General features: G+C 44.0%; 1 protein-coding gene across 5 annotated transcripts in view; it reads left to right on the top strand.

Moving 5' to 3' along the window:
- Positions 1-24117, top strand: part of MICU1 (mitochondrial calcium uptake 1) — a 248343-nt gene that overhangs the window by 156439 nt on the left and 67787 nt on the right. For all 5 annotated transcript variants that reach the window (XM_045025877.1, XM_045025876.1, XM_045025878.1 and 2 more), the window contains one exon: positions 17003-17200. In XM_045025877.1, coding sequence (XP_044881812.1) covers positions 17003-17200 — 198 coding nt within the window. The remainder of the gene's footprint in view (positions 1-17002; positions 17201-24117) is intronic.

Genomic DNA, 24117 nt, shown 5'->3' with positions numbered 1-24117 from the left:
GGAGGTAATTAGCTAGCTAAATGATGAGGCACAGTACAAAACAAGGGAATAGATTCAGAGGAAAAAGAAGGAAAAAATGTTATTTTACATTTGTCTCCATTATCCATTTATACCAACATTAATTATTTATAATATACTGGGTTGTACTTCAAATGTTTCATTTTCCTCCAGAACAAGAAGACACAACCAAAATATTCAAAAGTATAATTAGATACACAGAATGCAAATTAGTGGCATGGCCAGTGTTCTGAACATTGACTCCCTTAAACAAATATCAACCATATCCTATTTCAGCAGTATGTTTATGTTCTCATCATAGCACGGGAGTGCTGGCCTGCATCTCTTATGGGAAAAACTAGGCTAAGATCTAATATTCATCCAAGTCCTCTCCCCGCAAACTCCACACTTTTTAAACAAGAGGCAGAACATTTTAAGCTCTTACAGACATTGCAGACATTCTGGCATTTTCTGCTGAATTCCTGAATGAATAATATATCTTCTCCATTGGAAGAGTTCCTTTGATCCTTTACCTGCCTAGGTATGTTAAGAAAAGCAAACAAAATTAGTAAGTGTAAGATATCAGAGGGGTAGCCGTGTTAGTCTGGTTCTGTAGAAGCAGCAAAGAATCCTGTGGCACCTTATAGACTAACAGACGTTTTGCAGCATGAGCTTTCGTGGGTGAATACCCACTTCTTCAGATGCAAGTGGTGGAAATTTCCTGGGGCAGGTATATATAAGCAAGCAAGAAGCAAGCTAGAGATAACGAGGTTAAATCAATCAGGGTGGATGAGGCCCTGTTCTAGCAGTTGAGGTGTGAAAACCAAGGGAGGAGAAACTGGTTCTGTAATTGGCAAGCCATTCACAGTCTTTGTTTAGTCCTGAGCTGATGGTGTCAAATTTGCAGATGAACTGGAGCTCAGCAGTTTCTCTTTGAAGTCTGGTCCTAAAGTTTTTTTGCTGTAGGATGGCCACCTTAAGATCTGCTATAGTGTGGCCAGGGAGGTTGAAGTGTTCTCCTACAGGTTTTTGTATATTGCCATTCCTAATGTCTGATTTGTGTCCATTTATCCTTTTCCTTAGAGACTGTCCAGTTTGGCCGATGTACATAGCAGAGGGGCATTGCTGGCATATGATGGCATATATTACATTGGTGGAAGTGCAGGTGAATGAACCGGTGATGTTGTGGCTGATCTGGTTTGGTCCTGTGATGGTGTTGCTGGTGTAGATATGTGGGCAGAGTTGGCATCGAGGTTTGTTGCATGGATTGGTTCCTGAGCTAGAGTTACTATGGTGCGGTGTGCAGTTGCTGGTGAGAATATGCTTCAGGTTGGCAGGTTGTCTGTGGGCGAGAACTGGTCTGCCACCCAAGGCCTGTGAAAGTGTGGGATCATTGTCCAGGATGGGTTGTAGATCCCTGATGATGCGTTGTAGGGGTTTTAGCTGGGGACTGTATGTGATGGCCAGTGGAGTCCTGTTGGTTTCTTTCTTGGGTTTGTCTTCCAGTAGGAGGCTTCTGGGTACACGTCTGGCTCTGTTGATCTGTTTCCTTATTTCCTCGTGTGGGTACTGTAGTCTTGAGAATGCTTGGTGGAGATTTTCTAGGTGTTGGTCTCTGTCTGCGGGGTTAGAGCAGATACGGTTGTACCTCAGTGCTTGGCTGTAGACAATGGATCTTGTGGTGTGTCCGGGATGGAAGCTGGAGGCATGAAGGTAGGCATAGCGGTCGGTAGGTTTTCGGTATAGGGTGGTGTTGATGTGACCATCACTTATTTGCACCGTGGTGTCTAGGAAGTGGACCTCCCGTGTAGATTGGTCCAGGCTGAGGTTGATGGAGGGGTGGAAGCTGTTGAAATCGTGGTGGAATTTTACAGGCTACTTCCCTCAGATCCCACTGAGGAATACACTAAGAAACTGCACCATCTACTCAGGACACTCCCTACACTAACACCAGAACTAATCAACATACCCTTAGAGCCCCGACCAGGGTTATTCTATCTACTACCCAAGATCCACAAACCCGGAAATCCTGGACGCCCCATCATCTCGGGCATTGGAACTCTCACTGAAGGACTGTCTGGATATGTAGACTCTCTACTCAGACCCTATGCTACCAGCACTCCCAGCTATCTCCGTGACACCACTGATTTCCTGAGGAAACTACAATGCATTGGTGACCTTCCAGAAAACACCATCCTGGCCACCATGGATGTAGAGGCCCTCTACACAAACATCCCGCATACTGATGGAATACAAGCTGTCAGGAACAGTATCCCTGATGATGCCACAGCACACCTGGTTGCTGAGCTCTGTGGCTTTATCCTCACACACAACTATTTCAAATTTGCTGACAATATATATCTCCAGACCAGTGGCACCGCTATGGGCACCCGTATGGCCCCACAATATGCCAATATTTTTATGGCCGACCTGGAACAACGCTTCCTCAGCTCCCGTCCACTCACGCCCCTTCTCTACCTACGCTACATCGATGACGTCTTCATCATCTGGACCCATGGGAAGGAGACTCTGGAAAAATTCCACCACGATTTCAACAGCTTCCACCCCTCCATCAACCTCAGCCTGGACCAATCTACACGGGAGGTCCACTTCCTAGACACCACGGTGCAAATAAGTGATGGTCACATCAACACCACCCTATACCGAAAACCTACCGACCGCTATGCCTACCTTCATGCCTCCAGCTTCCATCCCGGACACACCACAAGATCCATTGTCTACAGCCAAGCACTGAGGTACAACCGTATCTGCTCTAACCCCGCAGACAGAGACCAACACCTAGAAAATCTCCACCAAGCATTCTCAAGACTACAGTACCCACACGAGGAAATAAGGAAACAGATCAACAGAGCCAGACGTGTACCCAGAAGCCTCCTACTGGAAGACAAACCCAAGAAAGAAACCAACAGGACTCCACTGGCCATCACATACAGTCCCCAGCTAAAACCCCTACAACGCATCATCAGGGATCTACAACCCATCCTGGACAATGATCCCACACTTTCACAGGCCTTGGGTGGCAGACCAGTTCTCGCCCACAGACAACCTGCCAACCTGAAGCATATTCTCACCAGCAACTGCACACCGCACCATAGTAACTCTAGCTCAGGAACCAATCCATGCAACAAACCTCGATGCCAACTCTGCCCACATATCTACACCAGCAACACCATCACAGGACCAAACCAGATCAGCCACAACATCACCGGTTCATTCACCTGCACTTCCACCAATGTAATATATGCCATCATATGCCAGCAATGCCCCTCTGCTATGTACATCGGCCAAACTGGACAGTCTCTAAGGAAAAGGATAAATGGACACAAATCAGACATTAGGAATGGCAATATACAAAAACCTGTAGGAGAACACTTCAACCTCCCTGGCCACACTATAGCAGATCTTAAGGTGGCCATCCTACAGCAAAAAAACTTTAGGACCAGACTTCAAAGAGAAACTGCTGAGCTCCAGTTCATCTGCAAATTTGACACCATCAGCTCAGGACTAAACAAAGACTGTGAATGGCTTGCCAATTACAGAACCAGTTTCTCCTCCCTTGGTTTTCACACCTCAACTGCTAGAACAGGGCCTCATCCACCCTGATTGATTTAACCTCGTTATCTCTAGCTTGCTTCTTGCTTGCTTATATATACCTGCCCCAGGAAATTTCCACCACTTGCATCTGAAGAAGTGGGTATTCACCCACGAAAGCTCATGCTGCAAAACGTCTGTTAGTCTATAAGGTGCCACAGGATTCTTTGCTGCTTCTACAGAACCAGACTAACACGGCTACCCCTCTGATACTTGACACCATGCAAGGCACTGCATTTAGCCGTATGGAGTGGAAATCCATCAACCTCATGAAGAAACTTGCACAAATACAGACAGATATCATCTTCCTTTCCAAATGCAAACGGATGGACATCATACCTAATGGACTAAAGGTAAAAAATCCACTACTATCTACATACTACACAGACCACAGTGAGAGATTATGCCATACTCTATCGAAGAAACTGAGGAACCACCTGATCAGCATCCTATACAGCAAACAGGAAAACATCAAAAAAGAGCTCTCCAACCTGGAGACTCTCATCAATAACCAAACTTCCATACAAACGGACTTCACTAAAATAAGACAGGAGATCTACATTACTCACTTCACCTCTCTACAAAGGAAAAAGGACTGTAAGCTGTCTAAACTCGTACCTGCCACATGGGGCCACAACCGTGGTACCCCTAACCCACCCAGCAATATCGTCAATCTATCCAACCACACACTCAGCCCAGAAGAAACGTCTGTCCTATCTCGGGGACTCTCTTTCTGCCCTGCCACCCCCACCAACATGATACAGTTCTGCGGTGATCTGGAAGCCTACTTTCGCCGTCTCCGACTCAAAGAATTCTTTCAGGACAACACGGAACAGCGCACGGATACACAGTTACCCTCCCACCAACAGCACAAGAAGAAGAACTCCACATGGACTCCTCCTGAGGGTCGAAATGACAGTCTGGACCTATACATTGAATGCTTCCGCCGACGTGCACAGGCAGAAATTGTGGAAAAACAACATCGCTTGCCTCACAACCTAAGTCGTGCAGAACGCAATGCCATCCACAGCCTCAGAAACCATCCTGACATTATAATCAAAGAGGCTGATAAAGGAGGTGCTGTTGTCATCATGAACAGGTCTGACTACCAAAAGGAGGCCGCCAGACAACTCTCCAATACTAAATTTTACAGGCTACTTCCCTCAGATCCCACTGAGGAATACACTAAGAAACTGCACCATCTACTCAGGACACTCCCTACACTAACACCAGAACTAATCAACATACCCTTAGAGCCCCGACCAGGGTTATTCTATCTACTACCCAAGATCCACAAACCCGGAAATCCTGGACGCCCCATCATCTCGGGCATTGGAACTCTCACTGAAGGACTGTCTGGATATGTAGACTCTCTACTCAGACCCTATGCTACCAGCACTCCCAGCTATCTCCGTGACACCACTGATTTCCTGAGGAAACTACAATGCATTGGTGACCTTCCAGAAAACACCATCCTGGCCACCATGGATGTAGAGGCCCTCTACACAAACATCCCGCATACTGATGGAATACAAGCTGTCAGGAACAGTATCCCTGATGATGCCACAGCACACCTGGTTGCTGAGCTCTGTGGCTTTATCCTCACACACAACTATTTCAAATTTGCTGACAATATATATCTCCAGACCAGTGGCACCGCTATGGGCACCCGTATGGCCCCACAATATGCCAATATTTTTATGGCCGACCTGGAACAACGCTTCCTCAGCTCCCGTCCACTCACGCCCCTTCTCTACCTACGCTACATCGATGACGTCTTCATCATCTGGACCCATGGGAAGGAGACTCTGGAAAAATTCCACCACGATTTCAACAGCTTCCACCCCTCCATCAACCTCAGCCTGGACCAATCTACACGGGAGGTCCACTTCCTAGACACCACGGTGCAAATAAGTGATGGTCACATCAACACCACCCTATACCGAAAACCTACCGACCGCTATGCCTACCTTCATGCCTCCAGCTTCCATCCCGGACACACCACAAGATCCATTGTCTACAGCCAAGCACTGAGGTACAACCGTATCTGCTCTAACCCCGCAGACAGAGACCAACACCTAGAAAATCTCCACCAAGCATTCTCAAGACTACAGTACCCACACGAGGAAATAAGGAAACAGATCAACAGAGCCAGACGTGTACCCAGAAGCCTCCTACTGGAAGACAAACCCAAGAAAGAAACCAACAGGACTCCACTGGCCATCACATACAGTCCCCAGCTAAAACCCCTACAACGCATCATCAGGGATCTACAACCCATCCTGGACAATGATCCCACACTTTCACAGGCCTTGGGTGGCAGACCAGTTCTCGCCCACAGACAACCTGCCAACCTGAAGCATATTCTCACCAGCAACTGCACACCGCACCATAGTAACTCTAGCTCAGGAACCAATCCATGCAACAAACCTCGATGCCAACTCTGCCCACATATCTACACCAGCAACACCATCACAGGACCAAACCAGATCAGCCACAACATCACCGGTTCATTCACCTGCACTTCCACCAATGTAATATATGCCATCATATGCCAGCAATGCCCCTCTGCTATGTACATCGGCCAAACTGGACAGTCTCTAAGGAAAAGGATAAATGGACACAAATCAGACATTAGGAATGGCAATATACAAAAACCTGTAGGAGAACACTTCAACCTCCCTGGCCACACTATAGCAGATCTTAAGGTGGCCATCCTACAGCAAAAAAACTTTAGGACCAGACTTCAAAGAGAAACTGCTGAGCTCCAGTTCATCTGCAAATTTGACACCATCAGCTCAGGACTAAACAAAGACTGTGAATGGCTTGCCAATTACAGAACCAGTTTCTCCTCCCTTGGTTTTCACACCTCAACTGCTAGAACAGGGCCTCATCCACCCTGATTGATTTAACCTCGTTATCTCTAGCTTGCTTCTTGCTTGCTTATATATACCTGCCCCAGGAAATTTCCACCACTTGCATCTGAAGAAGTGGGTATTCACCCACGAAAGCTCATGCTGCAAAACGTCTGTTAGTCTATAAGGTGCCACAGGATTCTTTGCTGCTTCTACAGAACCAGACTAACACGGCTACCCCTCTGATACTTGACACCATGCAAGGCACTGCATTTAGCCGTATGGAGTGGAAATCCATCAACCTCATGAAGAAACTTGCACAAATACAGACAGATATCATCTTCCTTTCCAAATGCAAACGGATGGACATCATACCTAATGGACTAAAGGTAAAAAATCCACTACTATCTACATACTACACAGACCACAGTGAGAGATTATGCCATACTCTATCGAAGAAACTGAGGAACCACCTGATCAGCATCCTATACAGCAAACAGGAAAACATCAAAAAAGAGCTCTCCAACCTGGAGACTCTCATCAATAACCAAACTTCCATACAAACGGACTTCACTAAAATAAGACAGGAGATCTACATTACTCACTTCACCTCTCTACAAAGGAAAAAGGACTGTAAGCTGTCTAAACTCGTACCTGCCACATGGGGCCACAACCGTGGTACCCCTAACCCACCCAGCAATATCGTCAATCTATCCAACCACACACTCAGCCCAGAAGAAACGTCTGTCCTATCTCGGGGACTCTCTTTCTGCCCTGCCACCCCCACCAACATGATACAGTTCTGCGGTGATCTGGAAGCCTACTTTCGCCGTCTCCGACTCAAAGAATTCTTTCAGGACAACACGGAACAGCGCACGGATACACAGTTACCCTCCCACCAACAGCACAAGAAGAAGAACTCCACATGGACTCCTCCTGAGGGTCGAAATGACAGTCTGGACCTATACATTGAATGCTTCCGCCGACGTGCACAGGCAGAAATTGTGGAAAAACAACATCGCTTGCCTCACAACCTAAGTCGTGCAGAACGCAATGCCATCCACAGCCTCAGAAACCATCCTGACATTATAATCAAAGAGGCTGATAAAGGAGGTGCTGTTGTCATCATGAACAGGTCTGACTACCAAAAGGAGGCCGCCAGACAACTCTCCAATACTAAATTTTACAGGCTACTTCCCTCAGATCCCACTGAGGAATACACTAAGAAACTGCACCATCTACTCAGGACACTCCCTACACTAACACCAGAACTAATCAACATACCCTTAGAGCCCCGACCAGGGTTATTCTATCTACTACCCAAGATCCACAAACCCGGAAATCCTGGACGCCCCATCATCTCGGGCATTGGAACTCTCACTGAAGGACTGTCTGGATATGTAGACTCTCTACTCAGACCCTATGCTACCAGCACTCCCAGCTATCTCCGTGACACCACTGATTTCCTGAGGAAACTACAATGCATTGGTGACCTTCCAGAAAACACCATCCTGGCCACCATGGATGTAGAGGCCCTCTACACAAACATCCCGCATACTGATGGAATACAAGCTGTCAGGAACAGTATCCCTGATGATGCCACAGCACACCTGGTTGCTGAGCTCTGTGGCTTTATCCTCACACACAACTATTTCAAATTTGCTGACAATATATATCTCCAGACCAGTGGCACCGCTATGGGCACCCGTATGGCCCCACAATATGCCAATATTTTTATGGCCGACCTGGAACAACGCTTCCTCAGCTCCCGTCCACTCACGCCCCTTCTCTACCTACGCTACATCGATGACGTCTTCATCATCTGGACCCATGGGAAGGAGACTCTGGAAAAATTCCACCACGATTTCAACAGCTTCCACCCCTCCATCAACCTCAGCCTGGACCAATCTACACGGGAGGTCCACTTCCTAGACACCACGGTGCAAATAAGTGATGGTCACATCAACACCACCCTATACCGAAAACCTACCGACCGCTATGCCTACCTTCATGCCTCCAGCTTCCATCCCGGACACACCACAAGATCCATTGTCTACAGCCAAGCACTGAGGTACAACCGTATCTGCTCTAACCCCGCAGACAGAGACCAACACCTAGAAAATCTCCACCAAGCATTCTCAAGACTACAGTACCCACACGAGGAAATAAGGAAACAGATCAACAGAGCCAGACGTGTACCCAGAAGCCTCCTACTGGAAGACAAACCCAAGAAAGAAACCAACAGGACTCCACTGGCCATCACATACAGTCCCCAGCTAAAACCCCTACAACGCATCATCAGGGATCTACAACCCATCCTGGACAATGATCCCACACTTTCACAGGCCTTGGGTGGCAGACCAGTTCTCGCCCACAGACAACCTGCCAACCTGAAGCATATTCTCACCAGCAACTGCACACCGCACCATAGTAACTCTAGCTCAGGAACCAATCCATGCAACAAACCTCGATGCCAACTCTGCCCACATATCTACACCAGCAACACCATCACAGGACCAAACCAGATCAGCCACAACATCACCGGTTCATTCACCTGCACTTCCACCAATGTAATATATGCCATCATATGCCAGCAATGCCCCTCTGCTATGTACATCGGCCAAACTGGACAGTCTCTAAGGAAAAGGATAAATGGACACAAATCAGACATTAGGAATGGCAATATACAAAAACCTGTAGGAGAACACTTCAACCTCCCTGGCCACACTATAGCAGATCTTAAGGTGGCCATCCTACAGCAAAAAAACTTTAGGACCAGACTTCAAAGAGAAACTGCTGAGCTCCAGTTCATCTGCAAATTTGACACCATCAGCTCAGGACTAAACAAAGACTGTGAATGGCTTGCCAATTACAGAACCAGTTTCTCCTCCCTTGGTTTTCACACCTCAACTGCTAGAACAGGGCCTCATCCACCCTGATTGATTTAACCTCGTTATCTCTAGCTTGCTTCTTGCTTGCTTATATATACCTGCCCCAGGAAATTTCCACCACTTGCATCTGAAGAAGTGGGTATTCACCCACGAAAGCTCATGCTGCAAAACGTCTGTTAGTCTATAAGGTGCCACAGGATTCTTTGCTGCTTCTAAGTGTAAGATATTACTCTTAACTTCCAAAGCAATGTTATATAAAGCAAAGTAACAATTGATTAGTGATCTTTCAATTTCATTTGCTAAGATTACCTTGCTTCTTTTTAGTATTTGGTTCCAAAACACATTAATTTACTGTGCTGTAAAATACTGCATATAACAAATAGTCCTTCATTGTGACAATTGGGAGTCATGTCATTTTTTTCCTGTACAATATTTAAGCCAACCCTGAACTATGGAGGGGTATAATGAAAATTAGTTTAGCAAGCAACTCTAAAGGTGACACAGAAGCATTGTATGAGCAGTCTATAATTTTTACCATACTTTTATAACTCTACGCATTATAGCTCTACGCGTCGCCGGAGTATTTTATAGCAATGAAAAGCAGAAAGAAACACAGGATTTGGTGTCAGACTAAGTGACCCTACGTTTGAGTCTTTTTAATGGAGAACAATTGGAAAGTATGTATGCTAGTGAAATAGTACTCCAACAGAGAATGTCCATGGATATCTGAGAACAATTTGCCCCGGGCCCCACAGGGGCCCCCACGAGAGTTTTTCGGGGCCCCTGGAGCAGGGTCCTTCACTCGCTCCGGGGGGCCCGGAAAACTCTGGCGGGGCAGGGCGCAGGAACTTCTTCGCTCCCGGTCTTCGCCGGCGGGGGGTCCTTCCGCTCCGGGGCGGAAGGACCCCCCACTGGCGAATTACCGCCAAAGCGGGACCCACCGCCGACGTGCAGCCCGGTCTTCGGCGGTAATTCGGCGGTGGGGGGCCCTTCCGTTCCGGGACCCGCCGGTGAAGTGCCCCGAAGACCCGCGGCGGGGGCCCCCCGGCACCAAATTACCGACGAAGACCGAGCCCAAACTTCGGCGGCGGGTCCCAATTCGGCGGCGGGGGGGCCCCGCCGCGGGTCTTCGGGGCACTTCGGCGGCGGGTCCCGGAACGGAAGGTCCCCCCGCTGCCGAAGACCCCAGGCCCCCAGAATCCTCTGGGCGGCCCTGGAACATAAAGGTATCTTGGAATAATATAGCTACAAATTCTTACCATATATCGATTAATTTTAGAGAGACTATTACACAATATGCTGATGGTATGTATTATTCATTGAAAACTAGGGCCAGAACAGATGAGACTTTGTTTTAATTTACTTTGCTTTCTCAAAGTAAAGGAATTCTTTGGGATCCATTCTGCCCCATATCACTTATGGGTATAGTATGACTGCTATTTGTTTACTTCAAAGGAAGAGCTGTGTAACATGCTTTACTTCCTCCATCTAAGTTCGTTTGTTACAGTTATGCACACAATAGTGTGTGTATAATTTCCAATTGATATGGAGTGAGGTAATTGCTTATAAAATGAAACTACAAGACTATTGCATCAATCCATCTTTTCCAGAGTGGAAATATGAATTCAGAATTATTACCCAAGTCATGGCCCCATTCACCACTTGCGATAGGTAATGGGGGGGATTAAGCCCCATCAAGCAAGGTTAAGAACTTCAATTGGTTGGACTCTGCACCTGAGAGATGATTAACTAATTACCTCCTGGCCAAAGAAAGTGGAACTACTTCTTATAAGTAGACTAATAGAGCTCAGTTAGGGAGACAGGTGTCTCTGGTGTAGAGAACCATGGGATAGGGTTTAATAGACAGGAAACACAGGAGGAAGAACTCTACTTGAACTGGTTAGGTTCCTGCAGGGGAATCCCTAAGATAGGGCCAACAAGAGAAGGGCAGAAGGGGGATTAGTTTAACGATTTGTTTAGACTTTGATTTGGACTTGCTTGTGCTACCCCGGAAGAGGTTTAGACTTTCATGTGACTTGGCTGGAGGTGAGCTGGGAGAAGACAAAGGCTGAGAAAGGCCATTGCAGGGCAGGGAAGGTCCCAGGAGGGGACTCCAGAGACTAGTTGTTGTGCAATGCTGTGACCAGAGACAAGGGGATGCCAACATCGTGAGAACGTACTATTATGCTACTGTATCTCTAAATACTACTGGCCTGGTTTTAAAAAGTGTTGAGGTCCCTCATCTTCCATCAGCCCATATGTATCAGAAACATTATATTTCTGACCATTCATATAGTTCCAGAATATACCACTTCCTAGTCATTTGACCATATTTAATCCATTCCAAAAAGCTTCTTACACTACATTTAGTAATCAGTCAGTTTAAGAATTTTTACATCCAGCTAAAATGAATCATTATTGAATGTTGATAAATTAATTTACAGTACCTTAAGAAAAAGAGAAAATAGAGAATTGATTGCCAAAAAAAAGGCTGAAGCTAAGACAATGTTTAACAGAAATCAAGACTGTTTTTTATTTTGGTTTTTTATATAAAATAAGTTTTGAGGATCAACATTTATAAAGTACTCTGAAGATGAAAGTGCTAAATTCTATTAAGTAATCCCAGTCCACATGATATGCAAAGGGAAGTTTCAGGTGCATTAAGAGGACATTTACAAGCTGTTAAGGATATGAATATATATTTATGCGAAGATTCTTACATGCTTCTGTGCATATACAAAAGAATAAAGTATATTTTGAAGAAGACTATAATCTCCCCAAAACTTAAATCCACAGCTTCCCAGTCAGCAGTTGAAAGGAGCTGTCTGTGGAAAGTGGGAAGAGGTCAAGAATATCTAAATGGGTGCAGCTATTTAAGAACAAGAACATTGACTCCAGTGACTATCCAAAGAACATGCCTAGATTCAGCTCATTTCAGATATCAGTATAAATGATTTGATATACTTTGCAAATAAAACCCAAAAAAACCAAACCAAACAAAAACCCTCACTGTGCTTCCTTTCGTAGGGATATGTGTATCTTTCAAGAATTTATGCAAATACCCAAGAGGGCATATGATATTCCATTGTCACCATTGCACTGCACCTTTGGGTGCCTCTCGATGCTTTGCTGCTGTAGCTCCAACCTGGGCTGCTCTCAGCCTACCAGCATGTAGGTCGCACCCTGAATGTTTGTGTATAGCCATAGCCCTGGTTCAGCAACTCGGATTCCAGTAGTCTGGCAGCAAACACCAGCCATACACAAGCTTACAGCACCCTTGGTTACCACTTGCAGGGTGATCCCAACACATTCCCAATCCTGGATTTTCTTCTAAAATGTGTGTTCTGCACTGTCCAGCCTCTCCTGGCCAGTCCAGATATATTAGGTCTATTGCCCCTCTCAGTGGATCAATATATAACAGTTTGCCACCCTAAATAGAGTTACCCACACAGTTCACAACACTGGATTAGTTTTCATTAAAGAATAAAACAAGTTTATTTAACTACAAGGAGGTAGGATTCAAGGCAATACAAACATAAGTCATTAAAGACAAAAATGGTTACAAGAGAAATTAAAATAAAATACTTCCTAGTACTAAAACTTAACAAACTAGACTTGAATCAAGGCGGAAATATTTATACTTCCATACACACAAACCATGCATATACTTTTGGACTGTATGATTTATTTTCGATTGAGACAAACAAAAGGGCCATGATCCTTATTAGGGCCTGCAAGCACTGATATCATAAAAATCGGGGTGGCCAAACTGTAGCTTACAAGCCAAATGCAGCTCTTTTACCATTAAATTGTGGCTCGTGGAGCCCCCCATGTCCTCCTGTTTTTCACCTACCAGTCTTTGGGGGACGGGGGAGCTCAGAACCTCTGCCTTGCAGCAGGGTGGTGCAATAGGGGCTTCTCCCAGTGGGGAGGGGAGGTCTCGGGGCTTCTGCCCAGTGGGGATGAGGGGCCTCGGGGCTTTAGTCTCGCAGGGAACACCTGCCAGGGCTCGGGGCTTCATCAGGAGCAGAGCTGAAGCTCCAGCTCTCAAACTTCTGAAGATTGTCATATGTGGCTCGGAGGGCCAGTAAGTTTGGTCACCCCTGATATAAATTATCTCCATGAATGCGTTATTTCCTGTGTAACCGTCTGCCATGAGCTGAACACTAGCTTCTGCAGGAAAAAGTCCTTAGATTCAGCTGCAGTGTTCCAAACCAATAATAAATTACATAGCTTTATACATAATTACTTACAGACCGTCACCTATATCTGTATGCAAAACTCCTGTTAATGTTGACATTTTTGACAAATGGAAAATGAGGTGACTATGTTCAGTGCTATTAAAGGCAAAATATTTTGATTTATATTTTAATGTATTAAAAATGTGAATCCTCATTCTGATTTCATTCTTTTTTTGTTACACGTTTTTCTTTCCAAATTATTTTAAATGACTTTTCTTGTATTGTAAGCACATCCAAATGTCTGTAATTTGGGGGAAGCATTTAGGCTGTGGGGAGCACAACAAATCATTTGGAGTAATTGAAGTTTTAAAAGAGAGAGACCTGTCTGCTTTTCATTTTTAGGGTGCAGCTAAGCCTGTATCTCTGCTTTTTTCCCCCCCAGTTGGTTCTCTCCACAAGCATGTGACATTAGCCTTTAGAATATTTCCTGCAGGGCAGTATTAGCTCACCACTTTCCTAGGTCTAGCATTCCACATCCACTTATAACAAGGGTCCTACGTGCTTCTGATATTTAAAACCTTTTGCAGCTGCCGCACTGCTTTCCTCCCCCTTCCAGCATGAGGAGGAGGGAGAGAGGATTGCCAGCAGTACAGCCAGTGTTTAACCTCCAGAAGTCTTCCAAGGAGAGAAAGGGGAACAGCCCTTCACTTCCTCCTTTCAAAGTATCCCTTTCCTATTGAGGCTAAGGTTTGCTCCACTAGAGTCCCTTGGCTTGGGCTGACAGAGGATGCAGGCATACTCTGAATATCATAGCAGTTGCACTCCTTTGACATTGCTTTCTAAAAAGGGATTTTCAGAGGCAGCAAATGATCAAACCTGGTAAATTGTTTTAATTTGCGAATGGCTGGGGCCTCTCTCTCACTCTTATCCTTTTTCTTCTTCTTGGCAACACAAAGAAGCCCTCTTCCTACTGACATCATTCCGTGACTCAGAGGGTGGGGCCAGCAGCAGAAGGCTGTCATAGGGCAGGCTGGTGAAAGGGCTAGGAAGTAGGGGTGTGAGGGGTTATACACCTTGTATGACACATGCATTTGGCAACCGTATGTGTATCTCAGGTAAAGTGTCATGCATTTCACAGAGATTGAGACTCCTCCACTGAACAGCCTTTGCCCAGGTGAGGAAGGGGATTTGGGTTGGGAGCTTAGAAGACCTTGTGTTTCTTGGTTTCCTTTTCAATTGAGTGCTGTTAACATTTTCTGTACAGTTTACAACTCTTAGCACATACCAAAGCCTCAGATTCCTATCCCAGGAGTCAGCAACTATCATTCCCCCTTCCCATTCTACAAATAACAAAGTCACAGCAGGTAGGGCCACTGAGCCTTTTAGGCTGAACGTGCTAAATCTGTGAATGTGGCTGACCTCTCTGTAACCACAGCCCTAACCATTAGATGGCACTGCCCTTCCAGAACCAGGATCAAGACCTAGGGATCTGTATATCCAACAGCCCACTGCTGCCTCCAAAACACCTGTTTAATCCACTGGGAAAGTGGGTGTTCTCCACCTCTAGGGACTTTTCCACACAGAGGATAACAACCTACTTCTAGTTGCTTGTTTAGTTCAAGTGCAAGAGATCTGTGTTCTGTATTTGAAGGTCCTGAGTTCAAATTCTGCTGCCTATCCATGTGGGGGAAAATAGACTATGATCATGTAATTAAAGACTATCTCAATACTTCTGCACAAGGGGGCAGGATTAAGGTTGCATGAGTAGGAAATGCCAGACAATGTGAACAGGGCACTGGACTTGTGACGAAGGTTCAATTCCCAGTTCTGGCACAGTGTTGCTTGGTGACCGTGTGCAAGTCACGTGCCCTCCTTGTGCCTCCACTTCCCAATCTGTAAAATGGGCAGAATGATACTGACCTTTGTACAGCACTTTGAGGTCTATGGATGAAAAGTGCTATATAAGAGCTGAATATTATTATTATGCTGATTATATTATATACACATAGTGAGTTTTGTCTAAATAGACGGGACCTCCCCTTAAATTGGTATGAGGACCTTGGAGTAATGGTAATTGTTATAAATGCATAGTGTTTTTAAGGCTGGAGGGGACCATTAAACCATAAAATCTGACCTAGAATTGCACCCAGTTACCCTGAATTGAGTCCAGGAGCTTGTGTTAGATTTTAGTCAATCTATGGTCAAAGACATCAAGAGATGGAGAATCCACCACTTCATTGTTTGTTCCAATAGATAATAACTCTTGAAAAACTGTGTCTTATTTCTAATTTGAATTTATCTGGCTTTAACTTCCAACCATTGGTTTTTGTTATGCCTTTCTCCTCTGGATTAAAGAGCCCTTTTAGTACCCAGTATTTTCTCCCAGGCATGGTACTCATACACCATAATCAAGTCACCTTTTTGATCTTCCTTTTGATAAGCTAAACAGATTGAGTTCTTCAAGTCTCATGCTATAAGACATTTTTTCCATCTCTCTAATCCTTTGTGGCTCTTTTCTGTACCCTTTCCAATTTTCAGCATCCTTTGAAAATGTGGACACTAGTACTGGGTCTCATCAAATGCCATATACAAAGATAAAATCACTTTCCTACTCCCTTGTTTATCATACAAGAATCCTGTAGTCCTTTTTGCCACAGTGCAGTACTGAGAACCCATATTGAATAGTTTTTCTGCTACCATCCCTAATCTTTTCTAGAATTGCTGCTCTCCAAATAGAGGCATGGCATGCATTCTTTGTTCCAAGATGTCTGACCTCACATTTGACTATATTAAAACATTTTGTTTGTATGAGTCCAGATACCCTAGCAATCCAGGTCGCTCTGTATGACTGCCCTGTTCTCATTATTTACCGCTCTGACAGTCTTTGAATGCAGCACGCAATTGGCTTCATTGTAACTGGTCTACGGAGTTTCTCAGGAGTGTTCCTTCTGGTCATCTTTCTTGAGGGCTGGGACATACTTCTCCCAGCCAAGCAACCATGTTCTTTGGTGGGTGCAGACAAGCTTACAGCTGTTCATTGCCCATATCCCATGCAATATATCTTGGGCTCTTGCCTGCTGCTTTTCAAAAGATAAGCTCCCCGTTGTCTACAAGTGACTCTGCTTCCCTAGTGCTTTTGCTGGTAACACTGTTCCCTGCAGGACAGGGTCAGCTGGGGCACCAAACTGGTTAAAATATGAAGGTAACAACCACGTTTTTAATGTATGTAACTGATTTTTTTTTTAAACTGAGGATTGGGAAAAAAATCTAGATCCAGCCACCCTATGCCCTGAAGTAACAAAGTAACTCTTCTTTGGACAGCTAACCACTTTACAGACTTAACAGCCACAAAATGGTCAAGAGTAACACTTCAGCCAGTTGGCACAATTAACAGTGATACATTGGCCATCACAAGTATTTCTTTGTGATGCCATTTTCCTAGCTAACTACTTTTTTTCATGCTTAGGTCCAGAGCATTATTCGCTCCCAAACCAGCATGGGCATGCGTCACAGAGATCGTTCTACTACAGGAAATACTCTAAAGACTGGCTTCAACTCTGCCCTGACGACATACTTTTTTGGATCAGATCTGAAAGGAAAGCTGACAATCTCAAACTTCTTAGAGTTCCAGCGCAAACTTCAGCATGATGTTCTAAAGCTTGAGGTGAGAATTTGTTGACTTTGGGGGGTGCTGACTGAGATTAGTCATGGAGTGCACTACTGTGGTGTACTGAGATCACCTGAAGGCTGTCTTCATAAGGGTGAGTGTGGGTGTGGGCAAGGAGGGAGAGCTGGTGCTATAAATGTATAATAGTGGCTGCCAAGACACATGTAACTAGCTAAACCAGTAATGAACTCAAACAGTTCTGTTTGATGTACAAGAAGGAACAAAATCCTGCTGCTTTTTCATCGCTGCTAACTGGAGTAAAAAGGAATCAATTTCTCATTAAATTAATCATTACAAATAATTAATCCTTAAAGTCAGCAAATGTGACTCTGAACACACACACGGAGCAGACTGATTGAGTTAGGAATATGCCTTTTTTTTTTATAGTGGCCTTTTTCAGACTAGAACTAACTACATTTTTTTGTTCCTCAGTGGTCTGTAAGTTGGAAATGAAAAAAATAAACTTTAAGAGTTGTGGAAAAATGAAACTAATTTCGCAGTAATGAGGGTTATAAATAAATAAGGTTATTTCATGCTCAGTGGCTGCAACAGCACTGTACTCCCTGAGTTTTCCAAACACCAACATTGCCCCCTCTACACCATGCAAAAATTGTCTCTGAAATATCTTCCTTGCCTATTGTTTTAACCCACATAGTCCCTGCACTAGCTCCCTCTTCCCCAGTGCCTCGGGTTCAAGCTTGTCACACTTCTCAAAGCCGTACATAACTTAGCCCCTCTCCACTACCTGCCTTTGTTTTTTCATGTCATCCCCCCCCCACCGCCTCGTGTACTCCACCAAGGATGTTAGTCTTGTCCATTCATTCATCAGCTTCTCGCACACACATCTCAGTGGCTTCATTCATGTTCTTTCCTATGTGAGGAACATTCTTCTGAGTTCATTCATTGCTTTATTCACATTCATGTATTTCCCAAAGACCCATTTCTGCAATGAAGCGGATGGCGTTTCTAGCTGACTTGTAAATATAAGTTTGAAGAGTAATTATGAATAACTTGTCTTTAATTTAAAAAGTAGTATTATAACTGAACCTTGTATTACCAAAGCCCTGCAAATCACCACCTTGATCACTGAAGTAATTTTTGAACCCCTTCTCCTTGCATTGACTTTTTGTCTTTAGGTAGTAAGCTCCTTTGGGCAGGGCATATTCCTCCTTATTCTGTTTAGAAAGTGTCTAGCACATTATGGCATTATCAGAAACCAATCCCCTAATAGGTCACTCCCTCATATGGGTGTAATTATCCATGACTGCTGCCCACTTGAAAAAGAGATGGGAGGAGAAGGAGAAATCAGGCAATTCTGAGGAATTTTTCCAATATATAATCAACTGGTGGCTTTTTTTTTTTTTTAGTGTGTGAATTTAAAAAATCACTATCAGTAATACTCAAGGTTGTTTTGAGTGCTATAACTGCAAAATAGATTTTGAAGAAACTGTTTACTTCTCTAAAGGGTTGGATTTATGTATGTTTCAACTACTGATTTGAAACTCTATAAAGCAGCTGTTCTCACAGTGAGAAGCTCAGATTTTTCTTCCAGGAAAATGCAAAAAGGGACATTATCTTACTCTGGGCTCAGCCAACAGAAAACAGTCTATTGCAGGAGTAGGCAACCTATGGCACGCGTGCTGAGAGCTGATTTTCAGTGACACTCACACTGCCTGGGTCCTTGCCACCGGTCCGGAGGGCTCTGCATTTTAATTTAATTTTGAATGAAGCTTCTTAAACATTTTTAAAACCTTATTTACTTTACATACAACAATCATTTAGTTATATATTATAGATTTATAGAAAGAGACTTTCTAAAAACGTTATCATGTATTACTGGCACGCGAAACCTTAAATTAGAGTAAATAAATGAAGACTCGGCGCACCACTTCTGAAAGGTTGCCAACCCCTGGTCTATTGTATTGAACATACTGTATGGTCAGTTTCTTTTGCTGATTGCTAAGGTGAAAGAACTCTTTCTAGCTAGGTTTAACAGCCTTCCCTGTTGATGTGGTGGTGTTTTTTTTAATTAATTTTTTTATCATCAAAATGTTCACACATGTTTCAGGAAAATTTCAGCTGAAACACTCTCTGAATAGGATTGTATCAGGTAACGCCTGAATATTTTTCTCATTTTCTACAGGAGAAATTCTAAGACGACACTTAAGAAACACTGGAATAGTGAAGTCCTCTACTTCCTCCTTTTGCTTACTTTTTTAAACATAATTATATTTCCCATAATTTTGTTAAAATCTCAGCAATTTGCTCCATTATGGCTGTGAAGAGTAAAAGTAACCACAACCGGGGGAAAAACAGAAGCCTTTAACAGCATAATAGAACTCTCCTGTGGTTTGGGTACTTATACCTTGCTGCTTAATTACAGCCTTTGAAATCAGACATTGGCATGCAATGTAGTTTATGGTTCCCACTATATAAATTAAAACATGTATGAACTATGCAGTTGGTTGGTTGCCCTCCAGATGTTGCTTTTTCTTACTGGATAGATGATGTATTATAAAGGTGATTTAATGCAGATATTTCCTCGCTTGTTGTCACTCTGCAAGAGACAAGTGCTGTTGTAAGAAATGTTTCTCCTTTGCCTAAGCAAGCTGAGCCATCCCTGTTTACTCTTGAGCTGTGGTGTAACTGTGTACTCTATCCTGTTGGGATATGCAGTGTTTTCCCGGTATAATACCGTATGGATGATTTTGTTCCACTCATTTGAAATAGAGGCAATTTCACATCATACTTTATACTACTTCTGCTTCTTAGCTTTTTCTTATAGATGCCACTGAGGAAAGGGTAAAGAGGAAGAGGGAGATTGGTAAGATCCTGGCAACCAGTGTTACATTTTATTATTAATATTTCAGAAGGTCTCCTCCCTCTCTCTTCCAACTGGTTCCTTATTACTAGCAATGGGATGTTGCTATTAGCATCAAAACATTTGGTGAAGTATAGCTTGAGAATACCAACACCAATTTGCTATAATGTGATATTTTTAGGAAAATTTACTGGCCATTATTTCCTGATGGCCTAACACTTGTGATGGAATCCAATTTTGAGTCACCCAGTCTGTTCCATAGGCTTGGTGTCTCAGAATTAGTCTGCCAAATGTACATGGAAATGATAGCCAGGCCTTGCACTTAATGTGGGACCAGCAGACGCTCCTGGTGCAAGCACCAGGGTTGCTCCCTGTCAAAGACTTCTCGTCTAGTAATGGAGAAAAGAGATACAAAGTGAATAGCAATGGGATTTTCTGAAAATGGTGTTACAACCCCAGTCCTCATTTCCATTGTCCTAAAATCCTGTTTCTCTTGCAGGGAAGAGGTTGCTGTAGGAGGGAATCAGTAGCCAGTAGGATGACACTGCGTCCCTGAAAACAGTCCTTGTTTTCAGGGCCTGTCTTGGCACTCAAGGAAATTTTTTTGGTTATTTTTAATAAAAACAAATTGTAAGAGGCACCATTGGCACCCTGCTCTAAACAGAGCATGCACACACTGCATGGAGTCCTAAATTATCCCTTTTTAGGATTTGGCTTTATTGATAACTCCATTAACAACAACAACAAATTTCAGCCACAGACTTCTCCACAAGTTCAGCTGTTCTTGGGGCTCTCCTGCTGGATTGCCTGTGTCCCAGAAAAATACACAAAACCTTATATCCTGGCTGGAGCTAACAAGAAGCCAGCTTGAATCAGAAGCAAATACTTTACATCCTTATGTAGGGTTCCAGTTCCTGAATTGAGAGTGACTCAGATGAATTCTTCATTCTTTTGCCAGATCTTACAAATGACCCACCCTGTTAAATGTCATCTGAAATATTGTGTACAATTCTCACCACCCATGGTCAAGAAAGATTAATTCAGACTGAAACAGGTGCAGAGAAGAGCTACTAGGATGACCAAGAGAATGAAGGGCCTATCTTGTGAGAAGAAGCCAAAAGAGCTTGGCTTGTTTAGTCTCTCAAAAAGAAGGCTGAAAGGGGGGATATGGTTACTCTGTATAAGTACATCAGGAGAGTAAACACCATAGAGAGTGAAGAGCTATTTAAGTTAAAGGACAATGTTGGCTCAAGAAAAAATGGGAATAAACTGAAATTTAAGCCCATTGTTTCTTGTCCTATCCTCAAAAGTTAAGGAGAACAATTTTTGTCCCTCCTCTTGTAACATCCTTTTATGTACTTGAAAACGTTCTCATATCCCTTCTGTCTTCTCTTCCCCAGGCTAAACAAACACAATTTTTTTCTATCTTTTCTCATAGGTCATGTTCTCTAGATCTTTAATCATTTTTGTTGCTCTCTGCTGGACTTTCTCCCATTTGTCCACATGTTTCCTGAAATGTGGCACCCAGGACTGGACACAATACTCCAGTTGAGGCCTAATCAGTGTGGAGTACAGCAGAAGAATTACTTCTCGTGTCTTACTTACAATACTCCTGCTAATACATCCCAGAATTACGTTCACTTTTTTTGCAATAGTGTTACACTGTTGACTCATATTTAGCTTGTGATCCGCTATGACCCCCAGATCCGTTTTGCGCAGTACTCCTTCGTAAGCAGTCATTTCCCATTTTGTATGTGTGCAACTGATTGTTCCTTCCTAAGTGGAGTACTTTGCATTTGCCTTATTGAATTTCATCTTGTGTCTTGTGTTCCTAAAGTTCATTCTTCAGATGGTCACCTAAAAGTCAGGAAAGAATGTTTTCCTCCTTCCCTCCCCCCCAATACATCCTAGGTGTGTAGTTTTTTGTTTGTCTGTCTGTCTCTTTCCTCAGAAGTATCAGAGATGGCCATGACTAGACATGTGACACCGAACAGAGAGGGCCAGTTTTCTGAGGTGTCAGTGAGCATTGTCTCTATCACATGCTTAGCTGGCTGGTTCTTGCTCACATGTTCAGGGTCTAATTAATCACATGGGATTAGGAAGGAATTTTCCCCCAGGTCAGATTGGCAGTGACCTTGGGGTTGATTTTTCCTTCCTTTTCAGCATGGATTGGAGGTCACTTGCTGGGATTTCTTGTATGCAGATCATATCGATAGCATGTTGATGAACAAGAGCACTGATTAAGTGTCACTTGGCTGTCGATAAACCCTCAGCGATGAGTTATAAGACTCCGCATGTGGGCCCAATGATATGGAACCCGCGGGATTGCACATTCTTAAGGTTACTGGAAGCGGCGATACTGGGATTCTTCAAGTATGAGCTTACGGAATTTGGTTTTCTAGGAGGATTATTGGCTTCCCTGAACTGGGCTGGGTACTGACAGCTGGCGCCACAAAAACGCTGATCCATTGCCACCCTTGCTGGGAGTTTTAGGATGCATCTCACTTTAAGAATTCCCTGCCGTTGCAGAGGCCTCAGGCATTGCTGCACCTTGGTCCCTCCCATTGTCTATGGCACATAACAATTTAGTCTCCTGTAAGCTGTAATATTTTGGTCTAATTTTACATCTTGGATTTAGTGTGCAGGTGCTGGGTGGTACTGGTGACCTGTGATATATAGGAGGTCAAACTGGAAAAATCTGGTTGTCCCTTCAGACCTTTTAAATTCGGCAACTATTTATTTCATCCTGATTTTTGTAAAACCCTGCAGACTACTACAAATCTTCAGTCATGGTTACCGTAGTGAAATAAGATTGCTGCACAATTAGTGATAGTATATCAGCTTGTTTTTCTACTGCTATAATTTATGTGGATGAAAAGATAATTGATTTCAATTGGATTCTTGACTATTGACCAGCAGTTGCGGAAATAAGAGTGTAGCAATGTCAGATTGGTTAAGCTCCATAAGCTATTAAACACTGCAAGAATCTATAAATCAAGCAGTTAAAGAAAAGGTTTTTTGAAGGCCAGTTGTAACTTTTCAAATTGACTCTACCAAGTTGTCACGGAGTGCACTCACTGCTTGTGGTGCCACCTCCTGGCCATGCTGGGGATTAGTTCTGCCAGGTTTTGCACCCACCCCATCTCTGAAGGTGTCTTTCCAATTGTCCTCTTATCCTGCGGACCTCTCTTGCTCCAGGAACCGCAGCCTCCCCAGTGGGTAGTAGGGGAACCTGAGCCCATCCTCTACTCCAAGTTCCAGCTCAGGGGCCATCCAATCAGCAGCTAAGGTCTGCACATCTATTCCTTGCTGCTTTCCCCCTGAGCCTTCTCCTATCTTCCTGGCTTCCAGCCTCTCAACTCCTTCCTCTCAGGGAGTGACTGCAGCCTACCTTTCTGCATCCCCCTTCTGCTCTCTGCTTCTGTGCTTTATACAGGACCCTCCTGTTCCTGCACAGCTGAGCCTTATTTAATCAACCCCTGCTCCCTGACTCCTCCTCCAGGTGAAGCCAAGGGAGTTAATTGGCCTATTAGGCCACCTTAATCTTTTCAAGCCTTGTGTGGGGTAGACATCCCATCACGAAGACAAAAAGTTTTGCAGTGTAACTTACTACTGGAGTAGCTTGCATCTTAGCTGTAGCTTCAGAGAAATTGTGTATAAACTATTTTTGTAAATTAGTTGTGGTTTACATTCAGAAAGATAGCCAAGGAAGTATACTGTAGTGCAGAATAGAAGTGCTAGGGTTGATGTCCATATCTGTAAGTCTGTTTATCCTTGTAACTTACACCATGTGTAGTAGTAGGGACCACTTCCCATGTTTCCCCACCAATGTGCCTCAGTTTTGATCTAGAAGGACCATTTGAGAGTGAGGCTTACTCATCAGTCCCTTTCATTCCTTGGTGCTGTGCTTCTGTTGATAAAGGTTTTAGCTGTGATATGGTGATCTTCAGACTAGGCATTGAATGGAGCCTACCTCATATTTGCCTGTTATTTACTCTTCATTACACAAGAACTAGGGGTCACCAAATGAAATTAATAGGCAGCAGGTTTAAAACAAATGAAAGGAAGTATTTCTTCACACAGTGCACAGTCA

The sequence above is a fragment of the Mauremys mutica genome, chromosome 7 (assembly GCF_020497125.1).
Source record: "Mauremys mutica isolate MM-2020 ecotype Southern chromosome 7, ASM2049712v1, whole genome shotgun sequence".
Taxonomy (NCBI): Eukaryota; Metazoa; Chordata; order Testudines; family Geoemydidae; genus Mauremys; species Mauremys mutica.
This window is presented reverse-complemented; position numbering and strand designations above follow the sequence as displayed.